The sequence below is a fragment of the Phaethon aethereus genome (assembly GCF_964289735.1).
Source record: "Phaethon aethereus genome assembly, chromosome: 1".
In the NCBI taxonomy this organism is placed as follows: Eukaryota; Metazoa; Chordata; class Aves; order Phaethontiformes; family Phaethontidae; genus Phaethon; species Phaethon aethereus.
In genome coordinates, this window is record NC_138575.1 from 98,418,216 (window position 1) to 98,441,383 (window position 23,168).

Below are 23,168 nucleotides of genomic sequence, written 5' to 3' on the forward strand. Positions count from 1 at the left end.
TTCAAATGATTAACTTGTGTCATTACCAAAATGCTGAATTCTTGGCATATGATTGAAAGCCACTATTAAACTCTTGCAATTTCAATATTAAGTCACTAACTTCACAGAAGGTCCTCTGTGTGAGACTTGGATTAAGAGGTAAAAATCCAGCCCTTACTTTGCACTTTTTACCAGCACAGCACATAATATTCCGCAAATCATGCTGTCTGCTGACAGTAGAAGAGAACGGGAATTGGAATATTACATGTATTACTGTGTTACTTTAATAAATATAACATCACTCTCCATCATCCTAAATGGCCTGTAAACACCACCTCTAATAGAGTACCAAGCACTTTAAGGCTACTTCCAGTTCCTAGCAGGGCATTTGCATCCATTATGTCCTAGCCTAGCGAAGACAGCCCGGGGAAGCAAGACATTGAGTCATATTACGAGGTTCAGAGGGACTTCAGAGCTGTGGAAACCCTATGAAGTAATACGTTGTAGTGTTCCTTTTCTGGAGCTTTGGAGAGTACAGGCAGAAGAGTGAGCTGGCTACTGATGAGCCTTCCTCAGCCACACGTTTCCAAGTCTCAGCTCCCACTGGGGCCACATATGAGGCTGAACAGTCCTGACAGCAAGGACAAAACACATGGCTTCTCTGACCAGAAAATTAAACTCCTTGTTTGTTCCTCTGCGCTACTTCTGGACCTGTCTACAGCTAGCTTCTACTTTGGCTTCTAGATGACATGTAACAGTAACACCATGCCTCCATGCTGATGCATTTCAGAGGAGTGAAAATGTTAAACCTTGGAAGAGAGCTCTCTATATAGAAGTTAACTCTTATGAATAGTCCTTCTGCCCCAAATATTCTTCAGAAAGAAGAGAGACTGTTTTATAGCACAGAACAGCTTCATGTGCATCCTACTAACTTAGGGACACCTTCGTTTTGCTGGTCTTTAGTTCTGACATTGCATTAGATAATGAGCAACATATGAAGTAACGTGAATCAAGTAATTTAGCTGCAGTGTGGCTTCCGATTCCTGCATTGAACCAGCAGTGGAATAATTACACAGGTAATTGGTTTTTTAGAACAGCCTTGAAAGGCTGCTTGTGACAGACCTCTTTGCTCTCCTCATGCTTTTAAGGAAGGTGGTGTGGCCACTTGCTGGATCAGTAAGACTGCTTTCAACACAGGGCTTAAGTGGCTTTACTGTCTAAATGGGCAAACGCCATTCTTTGCCAGATTACGATTAAGGGACACGTATCACTCTTCAGAGAACAACAGAAGTGTCCTGCTTAAACTAATGCCGTTTCAGACAGTACCATGAAAAATCCTGTAGATTAATGACCTATAATTAGCACACTATTTTAGAATTACTTTGTCATAAAGGAAGCTAGCTTTTCTTCTGGAGATTTTTTCCTACCACATTAGAGGTGTTTTGGCCATGCTTGTCTCAATAGATTAATTTCTAATAGAATAAGAGGCTTGATTCTTAAGGGAAGATTTTTGATTAGTTGTGTTTGTTATATTAGCATGAAGGAGGAGGGTTTTTTGAAAGTATTTACATAAACAGCATTTATACAGCACGATATTTGCAATCCAAAAGCATCAGTGAGCTGCTTTGCAGGCAATGGAGAAGGGGACTGCTTTATCTTAAGTTGAAGTAAACCCACTGTTAAAGTAAATACGCAGTAGCAACACCACCTAACAAAGGGAACATGAATAATAACTTTTCTAATTTAAGCTGAATGTGGGAGGATATAGGTAGGCAGCAAATGAAGTTGGAAACTGATTTCCAGCATGATTCATAGACACTTTCAGCAGGTAAATTTTAATAGTTGGCATTTACATATAGCTTTTCACTTACTAAAATCTGATGGGTTTAGGGCTTTTTCTTTTTGGCAAACAAAATACTGAAGCACAACGAAGTTAAGAAACTGGTTCATGGTACTGACTGTGTCAAGTGTCTTGACTTTCAGACACAGAACTGATCCACTGATTCTGCAAAATACTGCTTAACTTCAAGTGAGAAAAATTAATTGCAAGATGAATGGAATTGCCTATGGAAGTTAGGGGAGGACTTCAGTATTGCTGGAATTGTACCAGTGTTGTCCATGGCTTATGAACAATTGTAACCAAAAGGATGTATTAGAACTTTAATAAGGTTATTTCTTTGTTCCACACTCCTTCATTACCCATAACATCTAGAATTACTCCCTACCTACACATTTACCAAGACAAAGGGAGCTCCCTGTTGTCATTACATTTCCGACTCCTTCCTCCTACTTTTTTCTTCTTATTCCCTATTACACAACTTGATTTGACAACATTTTTCCTTAACAGAGATCAAAATTAGGTGTTCTGACACAAGAACAGAAAGCAAGAATAATCCAAAGGATGTCCATGGAGATCTACTATATACTATAAATGAAAGCAGCATTTGACCCAATGCTAATATAAAGTGACTCTGAAACAGTGATGACACATAGAAAAAAATTAGAAAGCCAACAGTACTTTCTAAACAGTACTTTCCACATTCTTTGGTCTTATATAGATTTCATTATCATTGCTTCTGTTAGAGGCAATGTAAAAATAAAAATAATTACAAAAAACATTCATAACAGTCTGTCTGGAGGACCACTCCCCCCCCCAATATATTCACACATTTGTGTAGGGCTGCCCTAGGAGCATGCCAATATTATTGAAATATTAGTTTGTTGCTTAATTCATAAACTTCCAATTCGAAGCACCAATTTACTTTTACTTGCAGCTGACAGCAATTTTGACCCAGCCTTTGTGAAAGGATAACACTGTATTCTTTCAATATCATCAGTTAAATACTTTCTACTATATGTATGTAAATGGCAATAATACACATTTTAAATTCCCTTCAAACCCTTTGCAAGCAATTTTCTTTCAGCACTGTAGAATATCAAGATTACAGGCTGCCAGTATCATTCAAAAGATTTTCACACTACATAACATTCTCCAATGAAGCAGAGACACGTTCGTTAATAAGAATTTATTAGTGTATTTGGAGGGGATCTGCAGTAAATCTTTACAGCACAAAAGTAATCATGGCTCCATGTTGAGTCCAAAGTGTGCATGTTACTTCTTAAAAGTGCATGACAAGCAACTTGTTAAAAACAAAAAAGAAAAAAAAGAAAGCCCCCCTGCCCTGCCCCCCCCCCAAAGGAAGCCTCTAAACTGAAAAGCAAATGGTAGAAAACTGTATTTTGGGCAAACCAAGTCAGCTCGAAACAATTTTAGTAGGCATCTACTGTGGCTTCTGGAATCATTGTTGCATGCATATCTCTAGTCATATTGGATTTCTCTTTCAGCTTTGACTGGAGTAATGTGTGTTCCATTACACCAATTTGTATGTCCATCTGAACGGTTTCTTGCTTCAGTTTTGTTAAGGCCTGTTTAATCTTCACTAGAGGAGCTGTAAAAAAAAAAAAAAATTATAAGCAGTGCAACTCCACGTCAGCTACTTAACACAAAAGCATTATTTTCTATAATTCACTCCTTAAAATTGAAGAGTTGAATGAACAAAAGGGCGTTCCACTCTAAAGACATGACTGTATTGATACATCATTTTTAATATGCAAGACACTTTAAATAGGCCATGACAATTTTGCTGTCTTCTTGACATCTAAGATCTGCATAAAGATGTGCATCAAGATTCAGATAGGTTTGTCAATGATGTGTTTTACTCAGCTGAAAGCCTCATCCCGATACCTGACTCGAGTAGAGAAATGAAAATACCTTCAACAGCAGGACATCTCACCTGTGAAAAGCTATTAAAATGTTTTGTGCTTCATACTTTGTTTCTAATCCCTCACTTCCCACTAATGTCACCCTAGGGATGCTGCTGCTGCATCATATTGCTCCTTGTAATTCTGGGCTCTAGATTTTATCCCGACCTTTGGCCATTCCACAATACAGAAGAGGTGTTGCAAGGCAAGTGAGTAGCTCCTTCACAGTAAAGAAAGGGTGCACAAAATTTCCTTATACAATAATGCTTACAACTTTACTTAAATAAATTAGCTGTAACAGTTAGAGTTAAATATGGATACAGCTTGCATATTTAGCCCTACTGTAACTGACATCAATTTATTTCTGCATTCATACTTCTTATACATTTGCAGCAGAATGCATTTATCAGGAAAAATCTCAGACAACCAAATCCCAAGTCTGAGTCAGACTAATTTATATAGGTGTGTAGTTTTACATATTAAGAAAGTCCAAATATCAAAACACTAAAATGAATTTTCTCACTGACTCCAGATAGCCTTAGTCAGAGAATCCAACAGACACTGCCAGTAACTATTTCAGAATAAAAAGGGCTAGAACCTGTAATGTGTGAATTTCTTCCAGTGAGTTGATAACTATTAAAAGCAGACACAAACCCTATTTTTTTAGATTTTTACAAATAATTTAACAAAGGGGGTAAATCCTGGAATCTCTACCTTCTGCAAACTTACATAACCTTTTCAAAGAGGTTTAGACTCCTGATTTTCTTAGACACCTTCTAAAATTTTAATACTGATATTTTAGAGTAGTCACTCATTCTGGTCTTGTTTTATTTTTCTTTAATACAAGACAAATTATGTACCTGTCACTGAGAAAACAGGTGTTTGGTTTGAGGCAAAAACATACTTACCACCATCAGTCATACTGCTTCCTTTCTCTTCTGTTTCCTGCTTTACTCTCTCTAATACTTCTGTAATCTTAAAATAGGTATTTTTTTCTTAATTAAACCAGATGAATGTCAAGTTAAAAAAGAAAACAAAAAAATTATCTGCTGAACAACTGCATTTGTTAAAAAAAAACAACTAATCTTATTTGTTGTACACAGAGGAATAATTTTTTTTCAAACATTAAGAAAATTTTCATTTAACTTTAAATAAATTAATGGTGTAAAAATTACAGCAAAAAGAGTAAAAAGTTGGCCAAACAGCATGGTGTTCCTGTGAATCTGCATGTCCCAAAACAATAAAAACAACAGTGAAGTGTTGCAGTATGATGCTGGATGGAAGATAGGAGCCAATATCCCCACAGACCAAGGTTCATCAAATGACCATGCCAGCTGCCCTTCTGGAAGTGTCAGGACTTCAGCAGGTGACAGTGGAAACCTGAGAAACAGCACGGGAGCAAAAGATGGTGCAGCAATCAAGCGTGCTGCCGCTGGCATGGGTACGGGTATGTAAAATGCACATATGAAGAAAAAAGTCCATTTCAGCCCTGACTATCTGTCAACCCATTTGCCTTTAGAGACAATGAGGAAAAAGCAAATACATGATTCTAAGGTACAGTCTACGTAATAATTTAGTATATTTGTCTGCAATATAAAAATGGCCCTTCATCAAGGCTTCAATGAGCCTTTTCAGTAACAGAAAAGAAACATTGCTGCATATTAATGCATACCTAAAGTGGTACTGGTATCACCAAGTGGGCTGAGATTTGATTGCATGCCTGAAAGCAAATCAGTAGTAATATCCAATGTGTCTAGTTTACCTCAGATATGCACCACTGCATCTACATAGTTTGAAGACTGCCAACTAGTAACATATTCATCATTACTAATCAGCCAATACTTTCCAAAGCACAAACACATTATAAATCTGAAGTCATCGTAAAGTACTCTCTTTTTTAAACTTACTTCCTTGAGAGTGAAACAGAAGGCAGCTCTAATTCTGCAGAATAATCCATACACTCAGAAATCTTTGCTAGAAAACTCTTTTTAAACCGCTGTGTTTATTACCTACTGCAGTTGGACTAGATGATCGTTCTGGTCCCTTCCAACTGAATTATTCTATTCTATTCTAAAAACTCTCAAACCAGTTTTACAATTTCCAGCACGTTCTTATAGTGTGATCTATTTTATGTAACTATTCCAGACACTTTATAATCTAATAAATAAAGTGGGTTTTTCAAACCCAGAGTTGTTAAAAAAAATTTATGCATTGGACAAAAGGTTGAAAAATTTGGACATCAGGCAGTAATTCTAAATGAAATGCCATGAAACATTCAACATGTTGAGGCAGTTAGGCATTTGGGGATTTTTCTTTAAATTTGTCAGAGCACTGATTTAAAAAAACAAAAAACAAACCCAGAAAAACAGTTTTAGGTATTAAGATAATTTGACTGGTATGGAAAAATTACTACTTAGTCAACTATTGCTTTTAAGTGCTTGGAAGATTAAAATCTCAAATTTTAAATTTTAACTAAAAATAAGAGCTAAGCTTTTCTTCTCCCAAAGAATTTATCAACATGACTTGATTAATCCTCAATAACTCTAGGACGCAGGTTATAAAATACAGAACATCTATCCTCTTTTACAAACTGGGGAAATTAAAAGCTTACAATAGGTTGTCCAAATTCACAGGTTAAAAATCAATGGCAGCCTGTATTTAAAATTTAGGGTCTGGACTAGACCACCTCCACTAAACGAATAGATTAATCTATAACCCAGAAAGAACTGGGTTCATAAAACAGCAAACACTAAATGCCAAGTCTTTGAAGATTGTTTTAAAATAAGTGAAAGAAATTATGTGAGGTTTTACCTCAGAAAGCACTCTAATCCTTTCAGTTACTCCTCCACTTCCCTCCTGGTACTTCTCTTTAGCCTGGAAAGAAACATGTTTTTTGCTGTAATGACAAAGCTGAAGAGGTGTATGCAGATAGCTCAGAGAGAACACCAAAACTTGCTCTCACACGTCCCAGTTCCAGAAACTCTCCCACAAAGTCCCAATGACGTTTACAGCGCTACACATATGAGGACAGGCTTGAAACCTCAGCCCCTGTATTGACTATCATTCAAAAATTTAAAGCAGTTTTAAAAATTGTAATAGCCCTAATATGTACACAATAAGACCTATGTTTTCTAATCATTTACATGAGGAAATAAAGAAAATTTGCCAGAATGCAGACAGAACAGAATCCTGAAACCCAGAATATTTCTTCATCAATAGTAAATTATCGTCTTAAAGTTTCTTGAAGTTTAATAGTAAGCTAAAGAGAAAGCACAGACATCAAATCCTGTTAGTCATATTTTAATGTCATGCCTGCAAATGGGAAGGGTAGCCTAATGGCAGCTTATACAGGCCTCCTAACTAGCAGATCAAAAAGCTCCTCAAATAGCACTCTACTTGCATAAAAACTAAATGAAGTAAAGAAGTCAGAGTGCTTTGTGCACATTAGGACGAGTAATCAATAGAAGAGATGAGTGCTGGACTGAGACTGTGGTTTCTGCACTCATCACAGATGTGTGAACTTCACAGGGAAAGCAGAACTAGCAATTTACTAGCTGCTGAATATAGGTGACAGATTTACGTAATATTCAGGAAAAAAAATTTACTTTCCCATGTTGAATAGTTGAATGAAAATTGCTAGTTTATCTTAAAAACTATATAATTTGACAGCCAATCAACATTTTCCCTGCTTTATATCCAACAGCAGAATTCACAGATAACTCCTCCGAGTCTTCTTTGCCTTCGCCCTCACTTAATAGCAATTTAATACTAGAGAAGGCAACAACAAAAGATCAGTGCATTACCTCACTCAGCAAGGCTTGTGCTGAACGGTACTCTTGAACCAAGTGGTCCAACTGATTGTTGATGTACTTTTCCCTGCTATTGATCTTTTCCAGTGTTCTGCTGATTTCATTATGGAGTTTGTCAAGGTAACCCTGGAAAATAATATTCTGTGGGTTAACAGTATACAGATAGTATGCAAAGAGTATTAAAATGTAATGAAGAAAGGGTATGGAAGCCTACAAGTGAGAGAGAAAAATAGTACAGAAATGCTGTGCTTGGCCAACGAAAAATTATTCCTAATGTGTTCTAGTTTGCCCACCTCCAAACCATGTATTTGAAGTTTTACTGATTCCACTCTCCCCTCCTCAATTAATTACAAATGTCAATGTCGGTAAGTTAGTCTAACAACAGTATTTGACAGTATTTTGTGGTTTTTTTATTAGCACATTTTCAGATTGTATTATTCTATTTTGCTCTCTGTAGTCAGCATTATGGTAATGCACATGATATCTGAGGCAAAGGGAAAGCTCTCATGCAGGTGAGTAGGAGTTAACAATACCGTAAAGGTTACAACATCAGAATGAAACTGGATCTGGTGGTCAAGAAGATGAAGAAGCATTTGTACTTAAGCAGTAAACCATGAAGACTTAGCTGTTCCTGCACCACTCTTGAAAAATGCAACTGCCATGAGGTCAGCAGAATCCCCAGTAACTGGGGTAGACACAAAGGTGGCAGGGGGAGATCGCGACCACCGACTCAGTTGAGGGACAATACAAATTAGACCCCCACCCTTTTGAGGAGCCTGCGCGCCAGTTTGAATATGTGTAACCCATAATAAGCAATGTGGTAATTAGTAGCCAATGAATGTAAACTTGAGAGGGTTCTCTATGGTTTTTGCTAATCACATAAGGGGATAAATGTGTGGCGATTCCTCTGTGTGGTGTGCTAGCTTTGTGGAATACCACCTAGCACCCATATCTGCACAAATGTGCTATAAATAAAATACCTCTACTCTGTGTGTATTGGCATGTTGCACACTGGGTATACAATCCCACTTTTGGGACAACACATACATTAATGAACCCTAAAATCCCTGTTTAATCCTCACATATGCAACTATTTCCCACAGGATATTCTGGCAGTCCCACTGTCCCTAATCATCATTATTGTATATTACCCTTTTTAGTTTTACAGCATTAGCACAAATAAAATGAAGGGGGAAAAAATCAATTTAGTTCTTAACGTACATCAAGTAAAAGAGAAAATAAAAATGCTGACAGGTCAGTGAAATAGTCTGCACATACAAGACATACCCTAGTTTCTCTCAAAGAAGATTCAATTCCATCCTTATGCTGATGCATTTGATCTACATGAATCCTCCAATCCTAAAAAAGATGCCACAAAGTAAAACACAGGTAAGTACAACTTTTATCTTTCTCTGGTTACCAAACAAAGGCTGGTATGCAAGGCAGGGTCAGTTCTCTTTTATGGTATTACTGTGTGTCATTCTGCCACTGCCATGTTCATATCCAGAGGCACTTGCTTAATGTGAACCAATTTATAAATCTCCTAAATGTCACATGTGACACTCAGATCCATAAACAAACACTGACTCCCTCACTGATACCACCGTAGTTATGCCTTTTAGAGTCTGTTTGATCTCTGTGGAACTATTTCTGCCAGAAACCAGTCTGGGCACAAATACTGAAAATATTGATAATAGCTGCGCTAGTTCAGCTTATTCTTAGATAAAAGGAGTGCTTCAAATACCCAACACTTACCAGTTCCAGACTATCAGATCCCCTTTCCACTTAGCCCTTACTATTATCAGGAGAAGAACGGAAAGAAGTGAAAGAGGCAGGCATACCTGAACTTGTTTTTGATAGTGGGACAAAATTAAAAGGGGGAAAATTATTTGCAGTTTCTAGGTCGTAGGAAACATCCATGGATTCAGGGATGGGGGATGAGAAAAGGTGCGTTTTAACTCGATAGGTAAGCATCTTTTACTTAGAAATCAGTTCCAGTTCCCAAGCTTTATCACAAATTTCTCCTTATCAATGCAAACTTTTTACATCTCCCAAACCCAAAGCACAGCTGCAGACAGACTGTGAGTTCAAAGTGAAGCAGAGTAGCAGCACTGCAGAATTACTGCTATTTCAGTATTGTGTTTCTGAACATGCTAAAAATGCTTTTAAGATTTTTAAGCTTTTGGCACTGTACTGTTTTAGGTGTTAAATAAAAAAAGTGATGTTAATAAATCTTTATCACTTGAAATCAAACCTTAGGAGACTTTCTCATAAAATAGGTACTGTAAGGATATGTGGAAGGTGACAGTAAGATTATCTGATCAAGGACCTTGTCAAAAGGACATTAAGCAAAACATAGAGGCACAAACCTGACCGGCAAACAATAATGGAGGCAGTAACAGGAAAACAAACCTGGCCTGTTACACTAATGGATAAGGGCATGTGGAGTGTGAGAATGTTTGTATTAGCACAATTATCTGATCGAGAACCTAGTCAAAATGGATGATAAGGAAAAGGGGGTGGGAAAAAAACAAAACACAGACCTCTCAGACAAACACTAAGGGAGACAAGGACAAGAAACAAAGCTCATCAGTCCCACTCACTGATGGGCTATGAAGAGACTGCAAGCATCACTTCAAAGAAAGTGAACCTGCCCCTTGCAACTGATAAGAATGCAAACCTGGGGGTTCTGGATATTCCAGACAAGGTTTGGTGCAACTATGCAAACCAATGAAGCAACATGCAGGGGAAGCGGGCTGGAGAGGAACAAAGTGAGGAACAGAGAGGGATATAAGAGGGTCTGGTCATGTGTAAACTGTTGCCAGTCAGTCTACTTGTCTGAATGAGCCCTGTGCCTCATCACCGCAATCTGTCCTATCTTCTTATTAAATTCTTTTTTAATTACCTTTCTGTGAAATCTCACACCCTATCCCACGCATGTATGAGTGCTGCAAGGACTAAGTGCCAGCTGCTGGTGAAACAGGATATGGGGCCAGCAACTAGAATCAGACCAGGGCTGCAGGTGTCCCAGATCTGTGGCGTCTGCAGCCAGAGAGAGTGGGGTCTCAGTGGTAGCTACAGGAGCAGGTGAGGGTCTCGGCCACCAAGGCAGGATGGGCATGTATCCCAGAATCCAGTTACTGGGAAGGCCTGGTGCATGTAAAGGAAGTGAGGGGCTCAGTGCCAGCAGCTGGAGTGAGACTGCAGGTCACAAGCCCATGTGGGTGGTGCCAGAGGCTGAGCTGGGGACAGGCAAGTGTTTGCATCTTCCTTAAACCTGCTGTGCATGTGTAAAATTCAACAGCAGACTTTAAACTAGCCATCGAGTCGTAGGCCCTGGATCCAGGCCTGGGTATGAGGCAGGCAGAGGGTATATGCTGGTATTCAGGGGGACCCACACAATCAACCTTTCATGTGGTTGATAAATTGAACAGTGGAAAGATAAGAAGTTTCTCAGCTCTCTTCCAGGAAGATGTTTTAATAGCTGCTAAACTAAGGGTAAAATTTTTCAGAAGTATGAATACACTGGAAATGTTTAATAATTTAAGAAGTTTCCACTGAATAAATATATGGAAATAAGGTGCCCTGTTAAGTAGCAAAAAAAAATATTCTTATATAATATTGGAAAAAAAAAAACCTACTGAAAATTATTGCTTCTAGAGTCAAAAGTAAGTGACAAAGATTCAAACAAGGTAGCGTTGGAGAGTCCATTATTCACAATTGTTGGCATGACAAAAGAAAAAAAGTTGTAAATGGAAAGTAAACAACACTGACCAAAATCACACTTTAATCACCATGTGTACACAGCCATTCTCACATACCTTATTGTCAGTCCTGACTGTAACTTTCAGCTGTGGAAGCACACGTTCCACTTCCAGATTCCACTCTGCTGCATCTGTCGTGGACTGTAAAATCTCTTCTTGCTTTGCAGAGTCATTCACGTCCTACATAAAAATCACAAAGTTTGTATACAAAATATCATCATTATCCATAGTGAGAACTGTTAGAAATCATGTTACAGTGTTCATAGTCAGAAAACTATTTATATCCAGAATGATCTAGACTGCTGATAACAATAGATTTCTTTAACAGCTTTCTTTGAATTCATAAAGACGAGGAATGAAAATAAATACATCTTATAATCATATTTAGAATTGAAAAGAATAAAATGTATAAAATATTATAATATATTCCAGAAAGAGCAAGGGGTGGAAATTAAAATATATTCAAGAAGCTAATACCATGTTTCCCTAAAAGTCTCTGCAAAAATATCTTGCAAATGTTTCCAGCAACCTTGCAGTGATAACAGTTCAGAAACTGGATGTATTTTTTTCTTTTAGAATAAGCTGGTTCTGTTTCAGTTGGAATGTTTTTTAAAGTTTAGACTATATCAGGACTTTCACACTTGAATCCAACAGAAATAAATTGCTGCTACAGATGTAAAAATCTCTCAAGAGAAGACTGATGAGTAACAACTTACCGATCTGTACGTTTGTGCCTTTAAAACATTCAGGTCAATAAAGTTCTCTTCACTGTCCGACTCTTCTTCCTTAAGGAAAATTTCAAAGTAAGACTTCAGTAAATATTGTACAATCTTTCTTCATGATTTTATTTTGCAGAAGCACCGGACAAGGAGTATTAAATTCCAAATTTCTGAACAAACCAAGACATGGAGAGTTTATGATAATGGAGCTTGTATCTACCTAAAAATCTTATGAAGGGACACAGTATCTGGGACAAGGTGAAAGGTGAAAGCTATGCCACATTTCCCTCATGGTACCACAGTATTTAAAAACTAAACCAACCAACCAAAAAAACCCCCAAAACCTAAGCCCTCTCACATCAAATGGGCCATTATCAATACTTGTATGGTAACTGTAATTTCTTATGTATTTCCTAAAGCTTTGCATTAAAAATAAAACCAAAACAAAAAAAAAGGCAAACCACAACCAGACTTGAACAGTTTTCAAGATGTTGTCTGCACTACAGATTTGGAGCTGCAGAATGATGCCACATTTTAAAAAGTGTGCAGAATGATGCAATTCAAATTGAGGTAATTGATTTGTTTTCTTGCCCATGACACTACACACTGGGCTGATGGTTTTATAGAATTATAGTCTCAAAATCGCATTCCTCAGTGATCATAATTAGCTCAGAGCCCACCACTGCATAAGCCAAAGATGCTTTTGCCATGCGTTACCCTCCATTTATCTATACTGAATTTCACCTGCCATTTTATCACCCATACAGTTCCCCCTTATACACCTTGTCCTGTAGCTCTTCTGTTAGCCATCATCTTTTCCACCAAAGTCAAATTTCATCATTCACCTCCTTTCTAGACAAATCATGAATGCTGCAATAACACAGGTCTTAAGTGTAGAACCCTTAAAGACTCAGTGAAAAGTTGGGAGCTTATTCCTGTACCTTACCTAGTTTTTAACTAACAGGGACCATTTTATTTTCTTCTGGCATGTTTGGCCCCTAAGTCCCCTGAATACTTGCAAGAAAATAATGGTGACTAGACTGGGACTATCTTTTGATAGATGGACAATATATATTTGCACAGCACTTAGAAGAACACATTACAACGCTACCATGACAACAAGACTAGTTATCACAACTGAGGAACCAAACTGCAGATTTCCTTGCACAGCCAGCCTCACTGGCTGCTGTTCACCTAATTCCTCAAGATTTACAGAACTAGGCTTGTCTCTGTCAGCCTCATCAATTTTATTCAGAAGAATCAAAACCAGAAGAACAATCAATGAACCTCATCATTAGCATTTAACTACTGAAAATACTGCTAAATTCAATTATGGATACAGCTAATACATCCAGGACATATCAATATATTGGCAGCAATAATGGACTGGGGAAAAAAGAATTACATCAGCATATAATTAATCCCTGTAGAACCATTAGGGGCTCCAAAAAAGTGGTTATCCACTTGGTAGAAACATAGCTCAATGGTTTAATTAAGACACAAACTCAGAAGAGCTAATAAAATATGTTAGTTGTGAAAGTCATGGCCTAAGATACCACAGGAGAGCAAATACAGAGGTTCTTTGAAGGGTTTCAACTGTGCGTAGTTAACTGTTTCCTCCCCACCTCCCAATTTAAACAGCTTAGATCTTAATGAGACACAGAAAAGAGCAGACAGCTGACTGTTTTCATATTTAATGCTTTTAGCCAACAGCTTACATTTCTGAGGCTGGTCAAACATGCAATACAGAATGTTATCTTATTGTTCTCAGAATTATTCAAGGCTTTTTCTGTGGAGACTTCAAAGCTGATAAAAATGCTGCCAGACATCCACATCACAATATTTGCATATTGTATGAAATTTAATAATAAAAGTCTGGGAATTTTCTTGGCTAATAAAAATGAGAAAAATAATGCAATACTTAGGAAAACTGTGAGACGAGGACAAAGAGAAGCAAACTCTTCAACTTACATTCTTGTGAACTGTAGTGGCATATAAATTGGGACTATGATCAGAACCATACGATAACATTACTGGCACCCTATTTCCAACTTTTTTGACCTTTAATTTTTCCCAAGCACTTGAAAAATGTGAACACAAAAATGGGACAGTTATGGCATTTTCTATGCAGTATTGCTGGGCCTTAACACTGCAGAAAATTGTTTTCTCCTCAAGTAATTTACTGACCCAGCAGGCGAACACTTCCAGGCTCACAGCTTTCGATATTTTGGTTTTGATCTACATTTATTTTGCACAGAATCATCAGCTTTTGGAGAAATCAGATGCGAAACTAACTTCTTTTTGTAATTTTCACTTTGTCTTCAGCTAAATTCCCTCTCCAGAAAAATCTTAAGTTTAAATCAGCAGTAAAAAGATTCACTTTGAGAAGACTGACAGAGGCCTGTGAAAATGACAATGTCTTGTGATAATGTTACACTACCAGAAACAGTGAGATTCCAACTCTCATAAAAATAATCTTCAATTGCTGAAAGTCAGTCAGCAAGAAACAACTTCTGTTCAACACCCTGTGATGGTGCATCCCTACCCCCCCGCCTTGCTCGGTAGTCCTTGGCCTTGGAGCAGAGAGTTTGGCAGTACTAAGTGCTCTTCCGTAGATGGGAGTAACTCAACATCCCCGGACAGCCTTGGAGCATATCTTATCTAGCCGTGATTCAGGTGGATTGGTACCAGCGTCACTGGGATGTCAAGAATTGTAGCAATTACCACCAAATGATTTGTGGCAAAGATGGAAATTTCCTGATGCCTAAGGTCAATCATCTCCCAGTCCTATGAATAGTGGTCCCTAGTGAGACACTCTGAGCCCTCCTGGACCGCAGCAGGCTGTGATCAGCACCTTCCTCTGAGAGACGCCTCTCAGAGCCCGTGAACCCTCAAGTTCACGATCAACTCAGAAGCTCAGCTGATCACCCATTGAGCGGTGCAAAAGCATTCCACGTGAGTATTCGATCAAATATGAGGGGGGCATTTAAAGGTACCTTTGTATATATTTATCTCTTTTCTTTATATCTCTTTAAGTGTCTGATCTTAGTATGTTGCTATGATTTAATACCATGATTTGTCTCAATATCATTAATCTTAGTAAGTTTTAGGTTAATTATGTTACTAAGTTTTATATGATTTGATATTGTGATTTATCTCAATAGTGTTAGTGAATTTGACTGCTGTTATTTTAAAGTCACACGAAGCACTACATCAGAATCCCCGATACCCTATCCCTTTAGTCATAAACCATTGACCAACTTTGGGACTAGGGGTGGATTTCGGTCCACTCTGAACCTCGTGACTCAACGGGAGGGTCTTCCCTACTTTCTCTTCTCAATATACATATAAACCACATTAGCCTGGGTTCGATCCACAAGCAAATCATTCCAATCTAATTGTAACTTGGTTTCTCTTTGTACACCTTTTCATGTTAAGTAAGTAATAGAGTGAACCTTGCCATCGAATTCTGTTAAGCTGTACCTTTTTACGAATCTATATTAAAATCATTTCGCTTTCTGGTATTTTTGGTGGTGACTCTTTAAGCAGCCCTACCACTTGCTCGTGACACACCCATCAGTAACTCCTAAAAGCATATTTGAACTTACAGGTGTATTTCATAGGCTGTTTCATAGAACTGACAACTTGACTGTAATTATTATAGTTAAAAAGCAGGAATAAATAAAACAGTTCATCCTCAAACATTGACATCTTGTTGGTAAAAGGCATTTCAAAGAAGACAGATTTATTTTGCAGTCAGAATGGATGATTGGATATTACCACTTCATTCATGGAATATATAGCGATGAGCTGCCATGTCCTTTCTCTACAAGAACAATTCTGCAACCTTTATTTAGGTCTTTGCTGGTGATTTTAAACAAATGCTCATTTTCCAGTTGTTCTTTTCCATCTACCCTGTTCCCAAATCTTAAGATCAACTAAGTACCTAAGTTACTGTTACTGTTTCCTATTTGCAGTGAAATCTGAGTTACAACAGTAACTATTAATTCAGTGCTGAGCAAATTTTAACCAAACATTAGGCAATTCCGTAAACCAGGACTGAAGTTTTGTTTAACATCAGCAGCTTGTACTCTGTCTCTGCAATTTTAATGTAAAGTGAAGGGGAATCTAACCATACATTAACTATAAATGCATGTAAGAACATAAGCTCTGTCCCAAAGGGTTAACAACCTTATCTAAAAAGAAACAAAAAACTCTACAGAGAAGCTGATGATGCAGGAAAGGAGATGCAGGAAAAAAGGGCAATGGAACAGCTAGTAGAAAAGACTTCTTAAACAAAGCCAAATAAAATGAACAGTGAGAAAAATCTCTTCATAGCTGACCAATAATGATAGTAAGCAAAACCAGTTAGGTAAACCTACCACAACATCCTCTTCCAGTTTATTAATTATTAATTCTGCATCATCTTCTGTTATTTCTTCTTCTTCTAGCTCTTCTGTTGGATATGCTGGCCTGAAATTAGTTCAAAGAACAGAAGAGCTTTTAAACACAGCAAATTGGAAATAGCTCTGTAAATTGCTCCTAAGTAAACATCCATGAGAAGTATGGATGATGTGGAATATGACTAGACAGTGGCTCACACACTTAAATAAAATTAATGCTCAGTCTTAAAAGTCTTTGTTTATCTTTGACTGTCTTAAAATTGAGGGTTAGTTATTATGCCAGGCAGTACAGTACATTCATACTGCAAAGATATCTGGGGAGCAAATTTTGAGCAATTTTCTCTTTTGGTCTAACCTAATCTTAAAATTTAAGTGCAAGTCACCAGAGACTCATTTTCAGCTTACGGTCGCATTTGTGTACTAAATAAAGGTAACAGTAAAATATTTCCAAAGTAGAAATTACTCCACTATATCCATTTCAAAACCCATCTGAGGGAAGGAATGAAATAAAGAGCACTTCTAAAGAAATTTTCATGTACTTGAAATTATCTGTCATCTAGTTTCTCCTAAGATTTCCTTCAGATTAAATACTCAAAGTTATTGTAGCCTACTTGTAACATCATCACATACTGTGCATACCTCCAACTGAAGAGGTCAAGATTCACTGATGGGACCTAAAAGAATACTAACATGTTTCAACTCAACTGTCAGTTTAACAAGCAGTTATACATAGGAAAATGACCAAAAAAAGGTCATTAGTCAAATCTTTGTTAATTAGCTAAGAATATCAATGGCCCAAGCTCATCCTTGCTGGTAATAGACTAAATTGTGTGAAATTGCAATAGGAATTTATTTATCCCACTGCTTCAAGCCTAGTTGAATTTTACATCTCATGAAACATTAAGTAAAACATTTTTGGTAATTACTATGTTTTATCTTTAAAATTACAACTTACATTTGCTCGCTGGAAAACAACGTATAAGGGAAGATGCTTAAAAGTGCACTATACCTTTTCCAGCTAAAGCCAGTGTATTTCAAGGCTTCTTCAGCTAAACAATCAAGAACATAGCATGCTTGCTCTCCGTAACCTGCCTTTAATTTTGAGGGAGGAAAATCCACAGGCCTTCCCTAAAATAAAGAGATATACTGTTTATGAACGGCTACCCATCAATCGCGTTTGCTCTCAGGGAGGTAACAAGCTTTACTATGCTAAAACAAAAGTGTCCATTGTATATGAAGATTTTACCAATGTTAATTCATATCCTTCCCTTATGCAGCTCCAGTCAGGCAACAGAAGCAAAAACTGAACAACCCAAGGAACAATGCAGTGTAGAAATCTTAAAGCACATGGTAAGAGGATACTTGCAGGGAGCAGAAGAGTCAGAAGCTGCAAGGGAGACAGATGGTCAAGCACACAAATGACATGCTGGCAAGGCAAGAACAGCTATGGAGGAACTCAGGTACTGAGACTTAACCACCAGGTTTTCAACATTGCCTTGTTTGTTCCAGATTTTTTTTATAAAAAAATTTACATTTATTTATTTCTCTCTTACAGAATAAATATCTTAGGTTTTTTTCAAGTAACTCCTTTAGAGAGCAGTGTTCTTAACATCCTTCACAGCTGTACCACAGTATAATCTTCCATAAGATCACACTTCCCATAAGTTGATACTCTCCTGACCTCGGTGGGTTTTTTTTTTAATATTGAAAAAAATCCCAATAGTTCCTGGCAGTTTATGCACTCTTTTACTCCTTAACAATAAAAAAAAAAAAAAATGAACACAATTCTAAACCATTTCCTTCACTATGAATTATACGATTGACTTTGGAGGAGCAGGATCACAAGCACAGTGTAAACTTGCAAGATAAAATCTTTGTAAATTATACTGCTATAAATGAGCAACATATGTGGCACTACAAGAACTAAGCCCAATTTAATCCATTTGACAGATTGTGGAACAAAATTAATTGGAATCACATATAATATTGTAAGACCATTTTTGTAGTGCCAAAAAAGTTAGCAAGTAGGTACACACAGCATAAACTTCCAATTAACTCATTAACATAGTACAAACTTATAGATAGGAAAAGTCTGTCCAGTCCTTGGGAACATAATCAGACAGGAAAGGAAGTGTGTCATTACTGTTACTTCTGAAGGTGATGCACATTCTTGAAATACACTTGGGAAAACAGCATGTTCAACACTTACAAATGATCGCAATTCTGAGAGTACATTTGATATTATTGCATTGGGGTCATCATATTCTTGTGGCTGTTCGAAGGGATGTCCTGCTTTAGTGATCAGCCAAGCAGCAAGCGTGGAAAACATAAAGAACTGCTCACCGGGATTAGTGGGCAGTGCAAAGTAGTGCCTGTTTAAAAAGGGGAAAAAAATGGTAAATATTTTGAGCTCCTGGAGCTCTTACAGCATTATAGGCCAGCACAGGCTAGAAAGCAGTTTCTTTAACTGACTTTTTCAATGACTGATCCATCTGAACTAAATTCAGGATGTCTAGTTTCACACATAACCACAGCAGACTAAGTTTTCTACATGCAGCTCACCTGTTTTCCACTTTGAGTAAGCTATTAATCAACGTAAGACTTCCAAGGAATCAAATGGAAACTGGGTACTCCTCTGCCAGCAGGATTATACAGCTTCAGTTAAACACCACCAAATTAACATTTCCACATAAACCCAAGTTACTCCTCTTATTTACCTGAGCAGTCTCAAATCATGATGAGCTCAATTCTGCTCCCATTTAATTTTACGGATGCAGAATCCATCCCATCACTTCATAAAATACCACCACTGACTAATCAAGAGCCTATACAATGGATTCGTTCAAATGTCCCTTGCATAACATAAAATATTTGAAAACTCAAAAAAATCAAAAGTCAAAGATCTGCAATTTCCAATAATTTGTAGGCCATGAATGAGATAAGATTTTGCTAAATCTTGGGCATTTTTCACAGGGCAAGTGATTTACAGTGCAAGACAAAATTTAAATTTGAAAAACATCCTCTGAATAGATTAGCAAAAGCGATTGAGAACTACTGTCAACATCACACAGCAAACAGCCTACTTCAAAAAACAAAATTAAAATGATGCATTGCTAAAGCTTTATACCTTTACACATGACACTGGAAGCCAGGGTGAATTTGTCTCATCTTTTAATCTACTTGAGAACACATTGAAAAATGCTTTAGAAGCGCATATTGCTCTCTGTTAAAGGGAGTTTAGACAAATAACACAAAGAAAGGTATTTCTATTTGGGTATACGATTATGCCTCTTTAAAAATAAGTAAGTAAATAAATTAAAAAAAGGAATAAATTTTGCACCAAGTGACCACATGAAAACTTGAATGGCACTTCACTGAGGAGAGGAGAACAAATTTAGTGAAGCCTCATTGCCTAAAAAGACGCATCCTCTTTCTGCATATTGGCCTCATTCATGCCATTACACCACAGTAATCTCACCTCCTGTTCCCGTCTTGACATCCCCAAATACTCTCCCTGACAACAGCAATACATCCGGTTCCTTTTGCTTCAAAGCTCCCCAAACCTCTTTCCCTTCCCATATTCCTCCAAAGTGGCAAGAGGCTGGTGTCTCTAAATCAGTGCGTAAACTCAGATTAAGAGCATGTTTTTGAAGCGATCCTTCTACCCACCCTCACCTACTGTGCTTTGAGTTGCTTTAGAGAGCAAGGTACACAAAATGGGTCTATTTTGGATAACACTAAATTGAAAGATGTGGTCCTAACGAGAATTCAGTCCATAAAATCAGACCACAGTTACTGCCCCAAAAAAATAAATCATGTGCACACTGGATACTCATAACCAAACGCTTCCCTTTACAGACACAGATGCTTGCTACGATGGACAAAGATTTGCTTCCTTGCTCCAAATATATTGACAGTCCGACAGTTGGCTAAAACCAGCTTATAGCCACTGCGTTCATACTCGAGCCTTTTTCCCCCAACAAAAGAATAAATCTGGACTACGTTTTCCCCCCCCTACCAAACTGTTACTTATAGGAAGCTTAACTGTGTGACATGCTGCTGTGGAGCCTGCTGAAACTGGCAGGTCGATTTGAAAGTGATTTGGGCAGGTGGATGTTGGTAGCACATTGGGCCCGTTTCCCACATTTCCTGTCTTCCACCATAATTTAAAAAAAATTACATATGAAAGATTTATTAGATATGAAAAACCAGACTTAAAAACAATGTGTTCAAGTCCCCTCACAAATACACACACCCCACAAGTAGGTACCCTGAATAGAAGAAATTGGTGTAGGGCAGAATTACTTTTTTTGCACAGATACACTGGCATGCAAATATTCAATACCTGCTGGGGGGAGGGAAGGTCAAGTACCTATTTACTTATCCCATCTCAGCCTTCGGAGGGACTTCCAGGACCGAAAGCTTCAAAACCGTACGGGGAGCCGTGAAGTCGGCTCGTTTTTCACTCGCCCCGGGCACCTCGCCATCCGAGGGCCAGCCTTCCTTCCCTAACCCCACCACGGCAGGATTTCTTCCTGCTAGCAACCGGGAGTTGCACCCGGCCGCGCACACCCGCGGCGCAATGTCTGACAGCTCGCGCTGCAGCCGTGGCAGCTGCGGACACTCACGCGTGGAGCTTCGGACCACGCGGCGCCCCCGCCCTGGGTCCCAGCAGACCCTGCCCAGCCGCCCACCCGCCGCCAGGCGAACGCTTTCCCGGACAGGTGGCCGCCGCCCTCCCCAGGGCCTTCCGCGTCCCCAGGCGCCGCCACCAGCCGCCTGGAGGAGCGGGCCAGGGGCACCTGGAGAACGGCCGCATATTGTGGCGCTGCAGCGCCTCCTCCTCGTAGCTCAGCAGCTTCAGTTTATCCAGCAGGTCCTCCATCAGCACGAACATGTGATAGGCCGCACCCGGGCCCCGCTCCGCTGCCGCCGCCCACTCCTCATCCCGGTCCCGCTCTCCTGCCGCCGCGCCACGCCGCGTCCCGCCGCCGCCCGCGGCATCCTCCGCCATCTTGGAGACCCAATGCCGCAGCCCGTAACCAAGGCAACTGGTCCTACCAATCACACGTGCCCGGGGCGCCGAGAAGCCGTGCCTGTCCAGCGCGAATCACCAATGACGATGAGGCATGCCGGGTCAACATCCAATCACCGCTCCACGGCGGCGTGACAGCGACAGGGCCCACCCTCGGCTCGCCACACTACACGCTGCCGCCGAGGGGGAGGGATTGTAAAGCATTGAGCTTCGTCACTTCCGCTCAGTTACCATGGAGACGCGAGGCTGCGGCAGGGCTGAGGAGTTGGCGCTTGTTATTTTTGCTGCTCTTCTTTGCCTGACGGGTGCCACGCGTCTGAAAGGACGGGGCTTTCGTGTTGATTCCTCAGTGAAACGTTTACCCGATTTAATACTAAGCTGTGAACACGTTATGCTGTGCAGGCTGAGAAGAGGCAGCAACTATACCTACCGATAGCTGATAGCAGAGCTCGTGGCCTGAGTGCGGTAGTTTGCAGATGGGTGTATGGAAAAGTAAGTCTTGCGAAGAAAGGAGTTGTAGCTGGAGACCAGACTGCCAGCTGGAACTCTTGTGGGGTGGTGGGAAAGAGTGAGTGGGAAAGCTGGCTCTCCCAGGAAAGCAGGAGACAGAGGTCATGTGTGTACTGCTAACTCCAGCTGGGATCTTTGAGGACAGACACCGTTTCCTTTCACTTCTTCCAGCATTTTGTTTGGCTTTTCGTAAGCCCTCTTCCCTGAAATACTTGAGTCGTTCTATTAGTTTCTTCTACTGGAAACCAAATAGCACACGTGAGGCTTGAATTGTCTGGAGAAAATGAAGCACTAGTGAAATATTGTTAGAAAATAATTACCTACCCTGCAGACAGCTCAATGCACTTACTGTACTAGTTTCAGATTACCAGCTTTTTGAGAAGAGTGGCGTGATAATTTGTATCTTGTGTTCTTTTTATGAGCCCATACAGAATTTACCTCGCTGCCTGCATCAGATTCCTACACTCTTCCTTAGTAAGAGAATTGCTGGTCTGTACTGCAGCTGCAGTGCTCCTGCTGTTGTAATGCCTGAGGAAAATCCCCAAGCAGCATCACCACTGCTGTAGAAATCACATTTTTGACTATCACTGATTTCTTCTGTTACTCAGTTACAGCTTGCGGGAGTTATCATTAAAGAGTTTGTCCAACAAAACCAGACAAAAGAAATGGTTAAGAGAAAAAGCTTATTAAAGCCAAACAGGGAGAAGTGAATTAAAAAGGTGTGCAAGCTTCACTCGTATAGAAACATGGTTCATACTACAGCTTTAATTGTGGGTCAGGAGTGAACTTGCATGTTAGACACTTGAGCTCTGGTATGTGTAGGTGTGGCTGTGAAAGGAGCAGGGAAGAGGCAAAACTCCACAGCTTCAGGAGAGCTGTGTGTTCATTTTCATTGTATATATAAACCCTGCCTGCAAGAAACACATGAAACAATGAGACTCTGAATTTTTTGGCTATTTGTGAAATCAGAAGAGGTAAAAAGCCCCTGACATTCTTACAACAGCTCTATGGTGTTCTAAGTGTATGGGGTGGGGGAGGTGGGGAATATGATATGTGTATATTGAGGTAAAACACAGTATTTTAGGTCTACTTCCTAAGACAATTTTGGATGTTTAGAATGTGGGAAACTTTTTCCTTTGGGAATATTTCTCAACAACTGAACTATGAAGTTAGCATTTAAGTTGTAA

The 23,168-nt window shown here is 39.1% G+C and overlaps 1 protein-coding gene across 1 annotated transcript; it reads right to left on the minus strand.

Annotated features, from left to right (window-relative positions):
- Nucleotides 1-2,763: 2,763 nt before the first annotated feature.
- Nucleotides 2,764-21,450, minus strand: IFT57 (intraflagellar transport 57; the record flags this gene model as incomplete). Its single annotated transcript, XM_082003690.1, has 11 exons — nucleotides 2,764-3,428; nucleotides 4,650-4,716; nucleotides 6,553-6,615; nucleotides 7,545-7,676; nucleotides 8,838-8,909; nucleotides 11,372-11,494; nucleotides 12,031-12,099; nucleotides 16,416-16,506; nucleotides 17,446-17,564; nucleotides 18,646-18,808; nucleotides 21,239-21,450. The coding sequence occupies 11 exons, from the start codon at nucleotides 21,448-21,450 to the stop codon at nucleotides 3,250-3,252; spliced, it is 1,290 nt and encodes a 429-aa protein (XP_081859816.1). The 3' UTR covers nucleotides 2,764-3,249.
- Between the last annotated feature and the right edge of the window lie 1,718 nt (nucleotides 21,451-23,168).